The sequence below is a fragment of the Triturus cristatus genome, chromosome 7 (genome assembly GCF_964204655.1).
Source record: "Triturus cristatus chromosome 7, aTriCri1.1, whole genome shotgun sequence".
In the NCBI taxonomy this organism is placed as follows: domain Eukaryota; kingdom Metazoa; phylum Chordata; class Amphibia; order Caudata; family Salamandridae; genus Triturus; species Triturus cristatus.
Genome location: NC_140590.1, coordinates 359,706,023 through 359,724,280, shown reverse-complemented (window position 1 = coordinate 359,724,280; position 18,258 = coordinate 359,706,023). Strand labels below are relative to the sequence as shown.

Here is an 18,258-nt window from a genome sequence, read left to right as displayed (position 1 = left end):
CTAATGGAAAACACTCAAGAAACGCAATGCTATGAACTCCATTCTTCCAGCCATCTGGCTAATCTTCCGCACACTAGCTTACCTGCCAATATAAACAAAAGCCTATGCAACCTGAGGCATCTGAAAAGATTTGCATGTCCCAGTCAACCTCCTTCAGTGTGCGCATCGGAAGGCCATTGAATGAGTTCAAAAAAACGTTCACATCCGTAGATCTGCCTTAACCCCAGCAGACAACCTAACGAGATGGTGTGGAAGTGACATCCCTGCCAGTGCTAAGCCTAGCCTTCTGCAGAAGGTCCTACCCACCGCACCACTCTACACACAAAATTGAGGTGTCCCATGAGCCCTTGCACCTCCCTGACCAAGACTTTTGGTTCTGCCAACATCATGTCTTATTGGACCTGCATGCCCAACTTCTTCTCTTGTGGAAGGCTCCCTCTCGTTGCCACTGCATCCAATTCAATTCCTAGAAAGGAAATGGTAGTCACTGGTCCCACCATTTTTTTCTGGGACCAGAGGAATCCCCACATCCTCCATGAGCTCATGAAAACTAGCCAGCAGCCTTGGCAGTCCGCGAAACCGGAGTCCGCTACCAGAAAGAGTCATCGAGATAGTGTGTCACCTTCTTTTGAACTGTTCCCTCAATGAAAAGCCATTACAGGAACGTGCTGAAGCACTCAAAGAGGGCCCACAAAATCAAGCATCCCATCGGGAGGGCTTTATTCACATACCAGGACCCCTCAAATTGGATACCCAGCAATTCAAAATCCTCTGGGTTTACTGGTAGCAATCGGAATGCTGACTTAAAGTCACATTTTGCAATAAAGGCTCCAGCCCAACTTGTTCCACCATGGCCATAGCCACGTCCACAGATGAGTATTAGCCACCGATGCCAATTCGTACCCAATGAAATCATTGACTGAGTGGCCTTCAGGCCATGACAAGTGTTGAATGAGCCGGAATTGCCCTGCCTCCTTCTTGGGCACGACCCCTATCAGGGAAATCATCATATTCTCCAAGGGCCAAGTGTCAAAAGGCCCAGCCATCTTCCCTTCCTGCACTTCGTTCGCTAGCTTATCGTGCACTACTTGTGGATTTTTTTTAACTGACCACAAATTCTCGGCCCACCGCCACACTCTCCGGCCAGTGTACCCCAACCTGAAACCCCATGTAGACCCTTCCAGTAAGGTACGGGCATCCTCCCTGTTCGGGTAAGATCCCAACCAAAACGTGAGCCTGTCTAGCTTAAATGGAGTACGAGCCTTTCACCTAAGGTCCCTGTGCCCCTTCCCCCCAGAGCCACCCGCATTAGACCCTTCTGCTTCCCCTGAATTCTGTTGCTAGTGCGAGCTCTGGACTCCCTGGTGAGATCCCAAAACAACTCCGCCATTCCCATAGCAATTGACAAGGGGGTGACTCCCTGAACATTTTGAGCATTTGTTCCGGAATCTACGATACTCCTTTGTGCACATGCCCTTATTGAAATCTCAATATGCCCCTTGGGTCCTCCCTGGCTCTTACTGGAATTACTCACCGCTTTTGGTGGGGCGGGACAGAAACAGGCGGTAAACAATGGGCAAACCACTGGCTGTGTAAATGGTTTTACCAAATGTAGCTGATCCCATCATCTGCTGTCATAGGTCTGTGTCCAACTTCCCCCATTGGGCTTCGAGTTCCCATGCCATGCGTGCTGGAACCCTTTGTCATACTGAGCCCAGGCATTACCACAAAATTATATTTGTGCTTTGCACATGACATCCATATATTTGAATAATGCTACACTCCTCTCCAGATATTTCTTTCAGTACATACTGACGTATATTAGGAATGCCTCCATCCAGTTTTCAGTGGTCATTGGTACCATCGGGCACTTAGCAAGCTCATCCTCTTTTGAGCCTTCCTTTGCCCTGAGTTCTCTATGTAGGAGTTTGAAGATTTCAACATATTCCTCCTTCCAAATACTCGCCTTGGGTGACAACATTAAGTGTGTCAATAGCGGCTTTGTAACCCCCACATATGTGAGCTTACGTATCATGAGCTCCTTACTCTCTTCCCCTACTGTGACTTCTGCCTTCCTTTTGTCCCCGTTTGTCATCTTCCCCTAACTTTGTGAACGCTTCCTTGGACGTTGCCATCTCTATGGTAGTCTACGGAGCTGTGCGCGACTTCAGTCGTGCATCTAGCCCATCGCTTCCTCTCTACCGACCCCGTGTCCTTAACATACTTACCCTTACTCAATCTTGCCTCTTGCGCCCACTCACACCTCACATCCACCCCCATTGAGACCATCATTGGACACTGTACCTTGTTGGCGTTTTTACCTGGTCATGAGGGACGGTGCTTGCTCCGAAGTCTGCTGCCTTGCCAGTGGAGTATCTCTCGTGCCTTTAGATTGTCCTTTGTGCGTCCCTGATTCCGGAAAGGAACCTGAAAAACAGCACTAGACGTGGGGTTAGTTGAACCCTTCCCAACCCGCTCCATTTGCGGCAGCAGGACATTCTGTCCCGATGTCTCGACAATCCCTTCTGCTATGAGACTTTTGTCTCCATAATATAAGACGTCCTTTCGCCATGCATAACCAGCCAGCCCGCTTGCCGTTACAGCTGCACCTAGTGGCTCTTGGTGCCCAAATTCAGAGCTAACGTCCATCAGTCCCTGAGGGGTCGTACCAAACCCACTTAGGCAATCCACTGATGCGGCTCTCTTCCTCTCCTGTGGCGAGGCCTCTCTCGACCGTTGTGTGCCATATGCCGACGGATCCCACAACGTCGTCTCGGTGATCGTTCTGGACCACACCATCTCTTCTCTCGGAGTGTACAGCAGCACTCTGCTCTCCCGGGTTTGAAACCTTCCACTTTCTGTGGACCTGGAAAGAAGAAAGTAGGCCCGGCATGCAGCGCCCTAAAACACTGCTTGCTGCTCTAGGTCTCCTTTCTCCCCCCAAAACTATACTACTCTGTAGACCTTTCTGGCCCCTTCTCTCCCATCTAACATACACCTTCCTGGGTTTCGGGAGGGGACCTCCACTCCACCTCCGACCCCTCGCCGTCACTCCACTCACTCATGGCTGCCACTATCACAGAAGCTCCCCCACCTCCTTCGAAGCGGAGACGGCACACAGCCTACTCCCCTACCCAAGAACCGAGGCCTGACACCCCACCCAACTACCATTAGTCCCGATGTCGTAGGAGCCAGCGCTGTTGTCCCCACTTTGGCCCTCTGGCCTACAAACTCATGCCCACCCCGGGTGGGAGTAAATCCCCATCCTTGTCTTGGGCCTGCCCCAAAACTAAATCAGTGCCCCCAAGATGGCCCTGCGCACCCTCCCCAACTTGCAGCCTTTCTCCTACATGCAAAATTGCCCTGAGGGCTCCTCACGTACCTCCCACAATCACCTGGCTGTCTGGTTGGGCTTCCTTGCCTCGGGACACTTTGCCTCCTTTGATGCCATTTCTATTGGGACCTCCCCCCACTCCTACATTCCCATAGATAAGCAGCTTATGCCTTGAGGCCACACCCCACCCTCCTGAGCCAACAAAGCCATACGCGAGCTCGCGTGCGGTCTTTCAAACTTACCTGGGCCGCTGCTGGGCCCTGAGGCAGCGAGAATGCCAGAATGGCAGCCGCTACCCGCTTGACGCCCGCCGATTTCGCAGATGTAGCGCTGTCACTCAACAGATCCAAGCGACCCGCCTCAAAGAGCTCCCCTCCACTCACTCATCTTCCATTGCCAGAATGAGGGGGAAAGCGCCAACAAAGGAGGTAACAATGCGGACATTTAACTAGACCTCACTATCGCTAAAGAACTACACTAAGAAAATGGACCCTACTCTCACATGGGCTGCCACCGTGTACACCTACGACAAAGTGGTGGGTGGCAGCCCAGAATGGAGGACTACGTATCCCTTGGACTACATCTTTTACCAGATGCGCCCTTCTTTCCCCCAATACCCCTGGGGGACAGCCCTCCCTATGGCCAGATGTCCCTCAAAGTCCGATTGAGTACATAAGAAACTTACTCTGATGATGTGTGTGTGTGAATGTGAGTTAGTGTGTGAGTCCTTGTATGAAGCCTACTGTGCTACTCTTTGTGCTATACCTGTTCTGTGTGTGCGAGGGAAGACTGCAAGATAGATGCTCACGTGGTATCTGTTCATTGTGTAGGGGTGGTGAAAGGATGAACGGCTAATGATTATGCTATGCACGATCCATGGGTGTAAGGGATATTTTCATTCACTCTGCTCTTCACCCTTACATGCTGCACACTCCCTGCAATTCTACTCCCACTTGAGCCCTGCACCCAGTTATCAGTCCGTTGCAACCTGTTTTCTTCCTTTGTTTCTCAAGCCAGCCATTACACCTTGGAGTTTTGGCAAGCACCCTCATTCCCTCTGCTCCTTATACTTGCTCCTTGTACGCACCACCTTAGACCTTACACTCTTCCTTGTTAATGCTTCCCGTTTTGGTTTTTGTAAAGGGAAAGGGAGTTCAAAAAGCTTCATTAACACACAGCAAAGGTACAGCATGGATGCAAACTTCTCTAACACAATGACTAAAATAGTGGGACAGGTGGCAACAGCATATGCTTACCAAAAACAAACACACCCACTTTCCTTCCCTCTGTCTCACACAAACAATAAAACGTGCAGCAGATGGGCAAGATTCCATTTATGGTGGGCAACAGTCATTATGTCTAAGAAACCCTAATTCACTGATAAATAGAGATGGCTACACCTTCAGCACATGCTTTTGGTCTATGACCAAGGCTCACCATTTTCTGTGCACCTTTTAAATTATTGGACTCGATACAGGGCTAGGGAAAACTACTAATTGTGTTCTTTATTTTAGGAAAAACTTCTTGGTAGAAATCTGCCTCTCTGCAGCAGACCCACAGCCTATGCCACAAAGCCTCCGGAACATGCTGTTGAGTCAAATGTACATTGCAAGTGCACAATGGGAGGTTCCTCATTCACAGCTTTCATAACACTTTCGGCTAGAAGGTCTTAAGTTAAGATCAATTTCTGGATGGCTAAGCTATTGGAGACCTTGAGCCACATAGAACACTTTCATTTTAACTTCTATTACCCATTTTACTCTAGGTCTGTGGGTCTCATCATGCCCCCTACATCACTGTCCAGAGTTAATTTATAAACAGCTGAAACCAATACCACACTGCCTGTTATTAATAAGTACATCTAGGAGAATTTGTGGTGACAGCTTGAATCATTGCTATGACAGTCTAAAAAAGACACGAAACTGTTAAAGGGAACACAGAGATACATCTGAAGCTTTCTTTGCTTCATCTAATGCTTCACATTTAAGTATTCCACTTCCATAAACTGTGTACGTATCCATATCCTGCTTTAAATTCACACACTGGATTTCGCTTCACCAATACATTTTGTTATTGTTGAAATGAATCGAAGGTACACCATATAAAGGCTTCATGAAGTAATGGGTATACAGGCCCAAATTTGAACTGTACGTAATGTTGGTGACAGAGTATTGCGCACATTGTTGTGTGTTGAAATCTTGGTAGCAGAGTCATTTTTTTAAAGTGACCTTCACCCGCAATGTTGAATTTAAGGTTATCTCTTCAATGCACTACACAGAGAAAGATTCGAATCTTGGCATGAGTGGTACCTTGGTGCATTGGTGTGTAAGATAGATAGAAATAAGTATTACTTAAGAGAGGAACAGAGATGTTATATTAGTACTTTCCATTAGTGTTTTGCTGCTGTGAAGTGCTCGGCTGGTCACAGAACAGCTGGATAGGTCTACAAGCAGGTGTATGTTAGGGCTCCCCATAGGCATCCATAGATGCAACACTGAGCGTAGATGCCAGTGACCCCAATTCATGAATGAAATTGCCTGCTAATCCTGGATTTTTCATCAGTATGATGCATACTAAGCAGTGGCGGCTGCCTCTGTATGGGGTGGTGAGGAGTGGTGGAGGCATGAAAAAAAAAAGTACCTTCTTCCTCGCCGAACATCTCTCCTCCGTTCTCTCGCTCTCTGCCACCGGAAGCACCCAGGCTCCCGGACTCTACCAGCCAATCACAACGCTGCAGGAGCAGGGTCGTGATTGTTCTGAGCGGCCTGTTTGGCCACTGAGGCAGTACCTGGGAGGCTGGGCATGTTCTCCACTGGGCTGTGCAACACACTCCCAGTGGAGAACATGCCAAGTGCCCAGGACTGTTTGGCCGGCCCCATAGAGCTGGCCAAGTCGTCATGCGCACTTAGGGAGGGAGTGCAAGCCACTTCTGCTCCCTCGGACAGTGGCGAACCCAGCCCAACCTGTCTGGAGTCCCGCAAAGAAACATAAAATGATAATAACTTCTTATTATTATTTTTAAAAATCTGTTGCACCACTCAACAAGCAGTGGGGCGACGTTCCTCTAACTTAGCGGAGGAGCCACCACTGATACTAAGATTCGCAAATGCAAAACTGAAAGTCCTGTGAGCTTTCCCTCTCCACCAGATTTATCTGTAACAGAAGTGGACCAGTGTGAAATGGATATTAGACAATTTCTTAGCAGGCGACATTCCCTTTACTGGGCTTTAATAGAATGTGGCCTTTAAATCACCCATCTAATAGTCCTGAAGGAAAGGGTCCCAAAGATTTTAAACCTGTCTGCCCATAACTTATTGTGAGGAAAAACCTGAATCAAAAAAACCCTTTTTGCCTAGTATAACCATCTTGCAACTATTGTCGGTAAATAACTGCCCACAGAGAAATGTATTCCATTTTCAAACTCTGCAGAATTTTCACTCATATCATTCCTTGAAAATGTTCACTATCGGATGCATATGGTATAAAAGTTAACTGGTAATCCTACTATCATTATTGTATCCTTAAAGGCATTTATATGGCACTGCCTATGTGTGAGTTTTAGATAAACCGCCCTGCACATGGATGAGGGGAGGGTCAGATGCTGAGTCCCATGACAAGCTTACGGTAGAAAAGATACATCGTCAATCAACCGCCCACATGCCAGGTCAAAGAGACATTTGCCTTTTCACTTCAGCCCTAGAGAAGTCAGGACAACAAAGTTGTCATTTGCTGCTCCTACGACATATATGCACATAAGCTGAATAAAGCAGAGGAGCTTGGAGTTCAGACTGCAATAGTTTTTCCACCTGTACCCCATCTGTGATTTTTCTTATGCAACAGAGCTTTTTTTGTGAACAGTCCTATGTTTCTAAAATACTGATTATTGTCCAGGTGACACATTTCCAAGGTGTCAGCCCTGGTTTAAAATCAGGGTGACGTCCTGTTAAATTGGAATTACAGGCTACACCATAAGAACGTGAATGGGTCTGAGGATCCATGAGAAAAATGGATCGGGCGAGATGGTGTGGTTCAATAACTACTGACACCATCATGTGTGTGAAAAAGGCTGCTTTAATGAGACAGATAATCAAATTATATGTTTACCTTGGAAAACTCTACAGATCCTTTGCATGAAAAATCCTCATTAACACATCTTTTTTCCTGACCGTCCATGTGTCCCTCCCATAAAGACTTCCTTCTTGAACTAACTGAACTATAGCCTCAAGGCAAAGTTTTTTCTCTTTTGGAATGAGCCAGTTATGGGCCACTTAACCTATTACCCTGTAAACAGCTCTGAACTCAATAGCTCTCCTGTCCCCGTGCTGATCCAACCATAATGTAGCGTAACCCACCTTGTTTCTGTCCTTACCAAATGTCTAAAAACATGCCAACCATAAAAATCCCCCAAGCAATCACCCCCACATGCACACACGTTTCCTCCTTCTCCTTTTCCTTTTCTTCGGAATGTCACAAAAAAATTTCCCCCAACAATCCTGTCTCTAACCTGCAAAATATTTAGCTGCATACCAACTTCTGACACATATACGGCATCCTCCCTGAACAGTTGAAGCATCTCATATCGTATTTCTGCATGCACCACACACTCAAATCTCTGCTCTCTGCAAACATGCCCCATTTCCCTCTTTCACCTCCTGTGCACCTTGTCTATGGCTTCAGGCTTTTCCACTCCCCGCCTCTGTCTCTTAGGCATTAACTCAGTCCGTTCTATGGACGTACCAGACCAGCATTACACCGCTTATCACAAATCATGTGTCATCTGCTTCAAAAACCCAGGCTTTTCATTGTTTTCAACCAGATGTTTTAGAAACACATCTGTACTCCATCATTTTTGCCATTTTGTCAGTGTAGTCAATATGCCCCCCCCCCCACGCATGCCCCACTTCCCAATCCAAAATTAATTTAACTTTCAAGTCACTGAAATCAAACTGGTGGCCATATCACTTCTGGGTTGCCTAATATGTTCTCCATTTTTCAAAAGAATGCCCACAGATCCAAACGTAAATTAAGTCCTCTCAGAACAGCCACATAACCTGAATATTTCCCACAAAAAGAAACAATTGCCACATACCCCACAATCCTCCAACATTATCAATTTGGGTTGTACGTACATTTTAAAACCGTCTGACCTCCACCTCCTTAATGTTTTTTATCCTTTCTTCCTCCCTGCCCCTCGAGTTAGCCTCTGTAGTCACCCTTATCCTAAAAGTACCAAATTCCTCAGGCGGTAGCCCTCAGCAACCGCAATGCCTTCCTCAACACCGCTAGAACCTGACAAGCCAACAACCGCAACCCATCTGACAGTTTAAATTTTACCTCTTCACTACACCCAACTCCCCTCTCAAACTTCTGCAGCCAATTGGACACATAGTTATTTTCTCAATATTACATGCCTACCCTGTCCTCTCTGGTCTGTCTTAGTTTTTCTCACAGAAATTTCCAACCCACAGGCAAGCAATATCTCCCTGCCCACCCTGCCTCACCCCTTTCCTATCAACAACTCAGAAATGTGGAACCCTCCAAAGCACAGTGGTACCATTACCACTGAAAACAATACTTCATTCTCCACCACGCACACTCCATCCACAACCTGTACTAACTGAAGTAACAGTGTCAAAGTAATGGGCCCTTGTATTTTGCCTTCCAGTATCCTCTTGCCCATTTCCTCTACAGACTGCTTATAACCCCAGAAAACCTTCCTGTAAAAGTAATTTGCCCGCAATAGAAACTGGTAACATACCTTTTCCGATTAAGCACATAATGAAATTAGTCAAATCTATTGTGTGGGCTACCAAACTGCATCCTACTCCTTCCCGCCTCTGAGCTCCTTACTGGATAAATTCCTGCCATGCTTGTAAATACAAACTCAGTGTTGATGGAGCCAGCGATCCTTCAGTTAGCCTCGTCATTCTTTTTCTACTACACATGAATGTTCCAGAGTTCTCCTCCACCTCGAACGAGACAGAGCATCCGCTGTGTCATTGTTGACTCTAGGTACATGTCATAACCAAAAAGTAACATTTGTCTAACAACGCAAAACAAAAGCTTGTAACAACTATAGTACCATATAATCTCTCTATGTATGTTTATTTACAATGTTAACCACAGCCATGATGTCTACATTGAAAAACAACAACCTATTCTGGAAGTTGTTCGCCCTGAGGGCTACTGACACAACCAACGGAAAAAAAACTCCAAAAAGTGATGCTTCTGTACAGCACCCGTACTCACAGCCCCAATGTGGATCTCAGCCACCGAGCCGCAAACTAGCCGTACTGCAAAGATCACAAGACGGTCTGATTCCCCGAAGTTCTTTCCCTGACCTTCTTTTTGTCGAGGAAGATTTGTGGACCGACTCGGTGTACCGGCTCTGGTCTGACAGGGTGCAGTACACTAATCCACTAAATCAGTCAACCCTGTATCCGATATCCCACAGCTAGCTTTTCTTGATTTAGATCTGGGTGGCATGCAGCACTCCAGAACCGCAACCACCTGCAGCTCACCTCATTAGCCGCAAAGGCCTCTGCACCGAGGCCTGATCAAAGATGGTTTAAGTAAATCAGTCCACCTAGCATCCGTTAGCGCTTGCCGTGCTTCTAGGACATTTTTGTTTGTCGTTCTGTACCTAAAACATTGACTATAGCAAACCTCCTACTATCTAGGACAGTGGTTCTTAACCTGTTGTCCAGGGACCCCTAAGCGTCTACAAAGCCTACTCTGGGAGTGGGTTCATAACAGCTTAGGAAATTAAGTATTATTAACAGATTAATAAAATGTATATAAGTAAAAGCAAAAATGTAAAATGTTTTGTTAATGTAATGGAATTTGAAATCAAACAAAATATAGTATGGACAATGAGCGGCCTCAATTGAATTTAGAAAAACTCCAATGATCACATTAAAAAATGTTTTATCTTTTTTTGTGAATTAAATGAAATATTTCATAATTTGTGTATTGGTTTGATGAATGCTTATTTCTATATTTTTTGCCTATTGTTTTGTGGTTCAAATTTTCGAAAATACTTACAGTAATTGCTCAGATGGGGTTCCCAAAATCCAATGATGATTCAGTGGAGGTCCTCGGATTCCAGTTATGATTGAGAGATGGTCCATGGAAGTCAAAAGCTTTAGAACCACTGATTTAGTCTGTCAAATAAAAGCCCCCCCAACTAACTAGCCTACCTAGGAGGCCAACGTGCGCTCACCCGAAGGGGGCCCTAACCCCTGCTGCCTGCACACTTAACCTTCTCAATCCCTGTCTCCACGCCTATACCCATCAATTACTACCCTTGGCCTGCTCCACTCCCCGAAAAACCCCACAGGGGGGCAAGGCTTAAAATCGCCTGCCTCCCAAGACCCCATTGTGCCTGGCTTATCCACTTTACAACCGTCTCGGAAAACTTCTTTTGCCATTGTATTTCGCAAAGGCGAAAAAGAACAGAATTTTTGGTTAAAAAATAGAAAAGGTTTTGCTCAATTACTACTTTACTTTGTTATGTTATTTAGGACGAGGGTGGACGGGAACGATGTAACATAGGTCGGGAGAGAGTAGAGTAAGGGACAAGATAGTGCAGTATAGTTTAGTTACGTTTAATATAGAAACTGTAACTTTCAATAAATGTTTGTACATACGAACGCCTCTGTATGAAAACCTTGGATTGCCCTGAGTTAGAGAAACCTGGAAGTGCCTTGTAAATCTGGGATCCCACCAGGAACCCCACCTTCCCATCTTCCCTTGTCACGTTCAAAATCCATGTCTTAACAGTCCTAGAACCCATCCCCCTGCCCCCCAAGTGCGGGCCAAGGAAAATGTAACTTTAAAAAAAAAAAAACGTGATTTGTATAAAGCAAAACAATTAAGCCCTGGGTGAAATTACACAAGGTTCCACAATACCCCAGAACTTTCCAGTCCACCAGTATGCTCCTTCACTAAAGATGAAATTACAGAGTGGTGAAATTAGAGAGTGATGTTGAAGATTCTGATGTAGGAATGGAAACATTTTAGCTTTAATATCTCTATCTTCCCGTGAAATTGCAGAATAATTTCATAGACTAATAGTAGTTTCACTTCATATGATCTGCTAAAAATGGCCAATGATCTCAGACACGTCTCCCCCCAGTTGGTAACGTACCATTGTGATATTGAAAGTAATGAAACTTGAGTTCGTTGATGCTAAACAATTTCAGTGTTATGTCGAGTAAATAAAATTGGGGAAAAGATATCCAATTCAATGTGCCCAGTCAAAGAATCTTTCACGGTGATCATGAAAACACCAAATTGACCCCAAAAATATCAAGACTTTCTGCAGGATATTTTTTACCATGCTGTTACACACAATGTTATTCATTTTCCTTACTCATGTCCAAATCTGTTCCCAATCACAGGCTTCACCCACTTACACTGAGCTAAACCTGTATCCATAATTTCGTCTCTGGCCCATTTAAGCATGAACATAGCATGTGTTGTCACTTCCAACCTTGCACATTCCCTGTATATCAGGCGGAGTCAGGTAAATTGTCCACCTGGTACCTTTCACCTTGGCTCTCTTACCTTAAGCATAAACCCAGTAGCATTCAGAGATCATCTATTCATAATATCCCACAACTCAAGCATTTCCCCATCTTCCCTAAACATAGTGGTGGTAGTACATGAAGAGATTATTATGTTACCTGCCTGGACTCTGTCCAATATCACTGTATCTGCTGGAATGTCTCCCTCACCAGCTTCTCCGCTTCTGCTTTCATAACTGGCTCCATAACCAGCTGTGGAGTCCCCTCCTCCCACTCATTGTTAATTCAAATGTAGTTTCACATGCTTTCCGCTTTGTATTTCTGTTTCAAATTTTCACCAAAAAAATAAGGATAAATATATAGATCTTGGCATGGAACCTGCTCCTTAATTATCCCAAACCTCAAGGTTTCGATAATTACAGAAGCTTCTTTTAAAGAAAATTGCTTTCATGCGATCTCAATGATTCACGCCACGTTGATATAGCCAACTTCCTAGCGACCCCCCGTATCTTAGCATTCCAGACTTGAGGAAGTCTTCCAGAAGGTGCTGTCGAGCCGGCTGACTGGGAGGTGCTTTGTTATGCTGTTGGTGGTTTCTTGACAACAGTTGTTCTTACGGAATGAGGAAGTCGAGGCAGGGCAGACATAGTATTTACGAAACCATGGGTGCAGTCATGGTGAAGTACCCACTGCGTGGTTTTCATACGTTACGTAATAATTATCCGGAGGTGACTCTTCTTAATAATCTTCAGTGATTCAAGGAGTTGGCAGAGTTAGATAATTATTATGTCGGGCTGTGTAACTAGGTTGCCCTCAAATATTCAACACAGGGAAGAGGGCATCAAATGTGATTAATTTCTATATATTGCACATGTGGTCCAGTTTCGGCATAGTGAAACTTGCAGATGAAGTGTTGGTCTTGATGTTGCTTCAGATGAGGCTCCATGTTACAACAGCCTAATGTATGCAGATGCGGTCTCCATTAGTACTGCTTCGCTGCTCTGAAGAGTTTCTCTTCCCTTTCTTCTTCTCCAGCGTTGTCTCATGATATCCTTCTCTGCTGCTATAACTTTGATGTGTAGATATTTTCCACATTAGGTACACCAATTTCCCCTCACATCCTACCTTAAATTGTCTGATTTTGTTCTCCCATTCTTGTGACACCCCCTTTGCAGAGTCACCCAAGCCAATGCCTACTTTGTCCCATACTGCTCACCATTAAAGTTTCTGCATACCACATCAGGGCTCTTTCTTTAGCCTTTGCATTATCACCTTCCTGTAAAAGTCATTAGTTCTTCACTCCTCCTATCCCAATCGAATCTTCTACAGCACATCCCTAAAAATCTCGTCATTTCATATTTCTGCCTGTATTTTCCCTGTTGGACCAGTTCTTAATTCCTGCTTATTGCATTCACATTCTGTCTGTAACTTTGCCTTGTCCTGTCCTTCTCCCAATTTCTCAGCCCCAACCATATCCATGTACCAGCCTTTCTGCTTTCTCTCCTTCCTTTACTTCTTCAGCTACTCTTCATCTTTTACTGATATTATGTGCTGTTTCTTTATACTTCACCCCCTTTTCTGTGGGTTGTGTCCTGTATGCTCTTCCATTCTCCTTGCTTGTGTCTCCACTTTTGGCCATTCCTCAATGGCCTTTATCCCTTTCTCAGCCAATCGACCACCATCACTATGTGCTCTCTGCCCTCTTCATAAACCTACTTTTAGACCACCTGCATTCTTCCATATTCATTTCTCTCATCCCATTGTGTTTTGTGTCTCCCAACATGCAGGTATAATGAAAGACAAGGAGCGGAAGCTGGAAGAGGACATCCCAGGCTCACGTTCATCTCACTGTGCGTTCCTAGGTTCGCTTCTCTGGGAGCGTACCCTCCCATACAATGAAATAGAGTACGTCGACCTGGATGAGTTCCTCCTTGAGAATGGCCTCCCACCCAGTCCGCCACACCAAACATATTCGTCAGCCAACTTGACACCACCTCCATCAAACCAGTCAGTGGTAGATCTCAGCCGGCCAGCATCATGTGCCTCTTCCATTTCCACCTGCTCCTCCCCAGTGCAAGACATGATGGCAAACGAGTACGAACACTGTAACGGGAAAGCAGGTACTGCCTCATCCTTTCACTAGCCAAACTGCAGATCTCACTTTGGGACATAGTGGAAATCGTATGTGTTTTCATTGCGTAATATGACCATTGAGTAAAGTAGTTGTTTGCAAAGCATAGTTTGGTTTCAGGGGATGTTCTTCTACAACGGCATCATTGGAAGCATGTGTCTTATTATTAGCTGAGACATTAATGGAGACATCCGCTACTCATTTCCCTCCTCCCACATGGCTGTGCTGTACATCTTCCTTTATCCTGCTCTCTGTTATTGCATGTCCCACCCTCTCTACAGCAATCCATTGGTTTGTAGCTAGATTTGTTCTACTTAAGTCCACATACAAACATATATTTTATAGTGACAATTCACTCAGATACTGGAGACGAAGGTGGTTATTTAGGGCTTGATGGAGCTTATGAACCACCATAAATTGGTGGTTCACCCACTCCACTACACTCACCATTTCCCTGACCTATTTGAGTTGTGGGAGAACCAGGAAGTTTGCGCCAGCGGAGGCTGAACTGGCTTTGACAGTGCAAACCCTTGGCATGGCGGTCTGTTCCCAGCTGGGCCACCAGGTCGTAGTTGTGATCGGCTTCCTGGTTTAGGGTGAGTAGATATCACTAGATTTCCCTGCACGTGACTGTCGTGCCTCAAATGGCTGTTTCGAACTGCAAAATGAGTTAATGGTCCGATGTCGGGGTCGTTAGGGCAATTGATTTTTTGTATTTCCTGCTTTGATAGTTTAAAAAAAACAAACAAAAAAAAACTGCTGAGCAGGCCAAAAACACAAGGGGCCGCTCAGCATCCCCCCTCGGCTTACGGTTTAAGCTTAGAGATCCTCAGCAGGCAAGGCGGTATCTAAAGAGGGCTGGTGCTTCTCTGCCAGGGGAATTGAGTCTACAGCAGAGTTCCAATAATTTTGAAACCATCACAGGTTTTCAGGTTTTCTACATCAGAAAGATGTTCATACAATGTATCCAAATGGAACATATTTACATAGGGCTTATCATGAAAATCTGGCATGGACCTAGCCCTCTGGACTATTATTGCAAAGGCTATGGAAGTAGTGATCCTTTTCTGTCATCAGTGTGTAAGCTATGTATTGCAAAATTGCTGTGTGAGTTTGTGCACATGCGTGCATGCATGTATCGATTTCCTCTGGTCTCCCATGGTGACTCTTCTCTTCTGCTGGGTATCTCTGTCTCTCACTTTGCACATGTTGAAATTACAGACAGCTGTTGCACCAACCAAAAAGCCCCACCCTATGTGTGGTAAGATGGGCTCCAGCAACCTCCATATGTCCAAGCGCGAGCACATGAACAGGGCTGGACTGGCCATAGCGGGCATCGGGCGTTTCCCCGGTAGGCTGGAGGGGGGGGGGCGGTTTTGTAGAGATGGGCAACGGTTTTGCAGCGATGGGCGGCGGTTTTGCAGCGTGCTGTTAAATTGGCCCCTGGTATGCTGTAAAATTGGTCCCTAGTAACAAAAGCAGCAGTGTTTCAATCGTGCAGGAGGTATAGGGGTGGGCAGGGCAGGTCTGACAAAAGTGCCAGGGCTGCTTTGGTTTCCCAGTCCGGCCCTGACTCTGAATGTCTTTGTGGTGCATTCAGGTAGTAACATGGGCATCACGGTCCACCCAGATAGATAGGTTGAGACACCCAGGGGAAATATTAGCTTGGTGCTGTATGCTAGTGTTGAGTGTGTAATGTTGAACCTGCTCAGTGTTGCTTATAGAACAGCAATTGGAACTCCATCAGTAAAAGTGGACTTTAAGGAGACATCTGAAAGTAGTAGGATTGATAACAATTGGGAGCCTGATGCGAAGGGCATCCCTGTATTCGTGGCTCATATAGCACTACAGGTGAGATCCCTGTGTGAGTGTGGTACTTAGAATTTTATATGTTTTACTAGTGTTGAAGTCAGATTCCAAGATTTTGGGAACCTTCCTACAGTGTTTATATCATTAAAGTTGATTCATATGGTGAAACGAAGCTAATGAAGGTGTTTAGGAATAGATTTAATATGCACGTACGTATGTAGTCATACATGTTGCCATACATAGTGCCAGACTGAGCAACTCCGATTGATTTGCTTGTGTAGGCGTTTAGATACCAACCATAATCAGCCCCTGTTTCAATCAGCACAGCACACTGGGCTTGATTCAGAATGCATGTTTGCAGTCATAAATTCTCAATCCTGAGTTAGTAGAATCACGGTTGTCGGAATTTTACTACAAACGTAATATTAGATTGAGAGTGTGTGGGGTTTTCTGGATATACATAACTGAAAATACATGTGAACACATATCTGTGTATACACCTAATCCTTGCTTGTAGTTTGTCACTCTGGAAACTCATGCATTTTTAATCCTGCCAAAGGCAGTGGGAAGTGTGTTTCTAGAGTGGAAACTGAAAGGGGTGAGTTTTAGGGGAAATGATTCCTCCACAGTGAAAAATATTTTCCCCGTTGTTAAAAAAATGAAAGTTACATGTGCGTCGCACTCCTGCCGGAAGAAGTATCCAACCTAACTAAAATTCTTCTTGGATAAATATTACATTATTATGCAAACAAGTGCTCAAGGAAATATATGAATGGGGTAGATTTCCATGAGTATTCCTAGGATTCTTCTCAAATCTCTGGAAAATTAGACATTTTCTTCAATGTTTTTCTATACATTTGGTAGCAATCCTAGCTGAGCCAATTCCTATTTCAGTTGACTTTGTGAATCATTCCGATTTGTGTTCGCCCCATAAACATTTCAATTTGTATTAGTGCTAATGCTTTTCTTAATATTTAAGTGTGGTCTCTCTACAAAATCGTTCCGAATCTCCATGCATTTAGTACTTTCCACATTGCCACTGAAAATGACAATTCCTTTGGAAATTTGAGGAGCTGTTCAAGAATGTAATTGCCAGTGATGATCCCTCCATTGGCCTTTACCATCATCATCAATATTTGTATATTGCTCCACCCCTTGGGTTATCTAAGAGCGATATGCTGGATTAGGCAGTTTTCTTGACTCATTACAAGGATAATTGGGTTTTCAGCACCACCTTGAATGTTCAGTGCTGACCAATCAGACAAAGTTGCTCTGGTCAGTCTGGTGTGCCTTTCTAAAGCCTGGCTTCTTGGATGGAGAATACTCTATGTGCTGTTCTTGCCCCGGGTTTTTTGTGGGACAGTGGTTTTCTAATAGACCAAAGTTCTGTAGCATGTAAATAGGTTGGGATACAGTCTTTCAAACATTTGGTTGCCTCGCCACATGCAGCCTTAGAGTTAAGTTAGTGTGAGGACCTGAATGTCATCATCTCTTGTGTCGGGAGATAATGTACAGCTTTCCCAAAACATGTTCCACTAGGAACAACATAAGATCTAGCTGAGTTTTATATCATTTGCATTTTTGGCAATAGCTTTTTCTTGATTTGTCCAGAAATGTGACTTCAACCTCGGGTTCCTCTGGCAGTTTTACCTCTGTTGTCCATGTCTAAGAAATGACAGAAATGCCAGACCAATTTCAACTAATTCTTGCAAATAGCAACAACTCGATTAACTTGGCCCTCCAGTTTCCTTCGTTCATCAGAGACAATACGTCTAGCCTTTTTTACTTGAATAAAGCTCTTGAATATTTTGCTGACATTCTGCAGCACATGAACAGACCCTATTAAAAAAGGAACTCCAGCTTTCCCATGTTCTGACTTACCAGTTCACCACCATAAATTGTTGGATGCTGAGAAATAGTTAATTAATCATGTGCTAGAATTTCTTTAGGCCACGGTGTCATTTGCTTCATTGTGGAATGGCACCCGTCGATCACAAAACAGATTATCTAGCAGCTGGATTTAAACATTTAATAACAGGGAGAAAATGCAGAGCAATGTAGGGCTTTAAATGGGACTGTCTTTTCTGAACACTGGGCATCCTCATTTTTTACCTGAGCCTATCAGACAGAAAAAACAACACTCCTATACCCGCAATCCTATAAACACAGTTCTGTCTTCAAGCTCCCACATCCTAATTTTAATTGGATGTTACTTAAGAATGTTGATTTCTGGAAGTGGACGGATATCAAAACAGAGGTCTTCTGGGGCTTGTGTATTTCTCCAAAAAAGGGTACCAGTGGGACACTGGCATGCAGGGGCAATGTTGGTTGCATGCTCGGCACATGTTTGACATGAGATTGACTCTTCATGTTCGGCCAATTATTGCTTTTGGATGCGTGGTCTAGGTATCAGTGATGCGTGACTCCCAGATATTCACCTAACATTGGTTAATAAA

The 18,258-nt window shown here is 44.8% G+C and overlaps 1 protein-coding gene across 1 annotated transcript in view; it reads left to right on the top strand.

The window, feature by feature from the left end:
• Positions 1 to 18,258, top strand: part of DBP (D-box binding PAR bZIP transcription factor) — a 112,782-nt gene that overhangs the window by 19,930 nt on the left and 74,594 nt on the right. Inside the window, exon 2 of the mRNA XM_085616526.1 lies at positions 13,650 to 13,982. Coding sequence (XP_085472652.1) covers positions 13,650 to 13,982 — 333 coding nt within the window. The remainder of the gene's footprint in view (positions 1 to 13,649; positions 13,983 to 18,258) is intronic.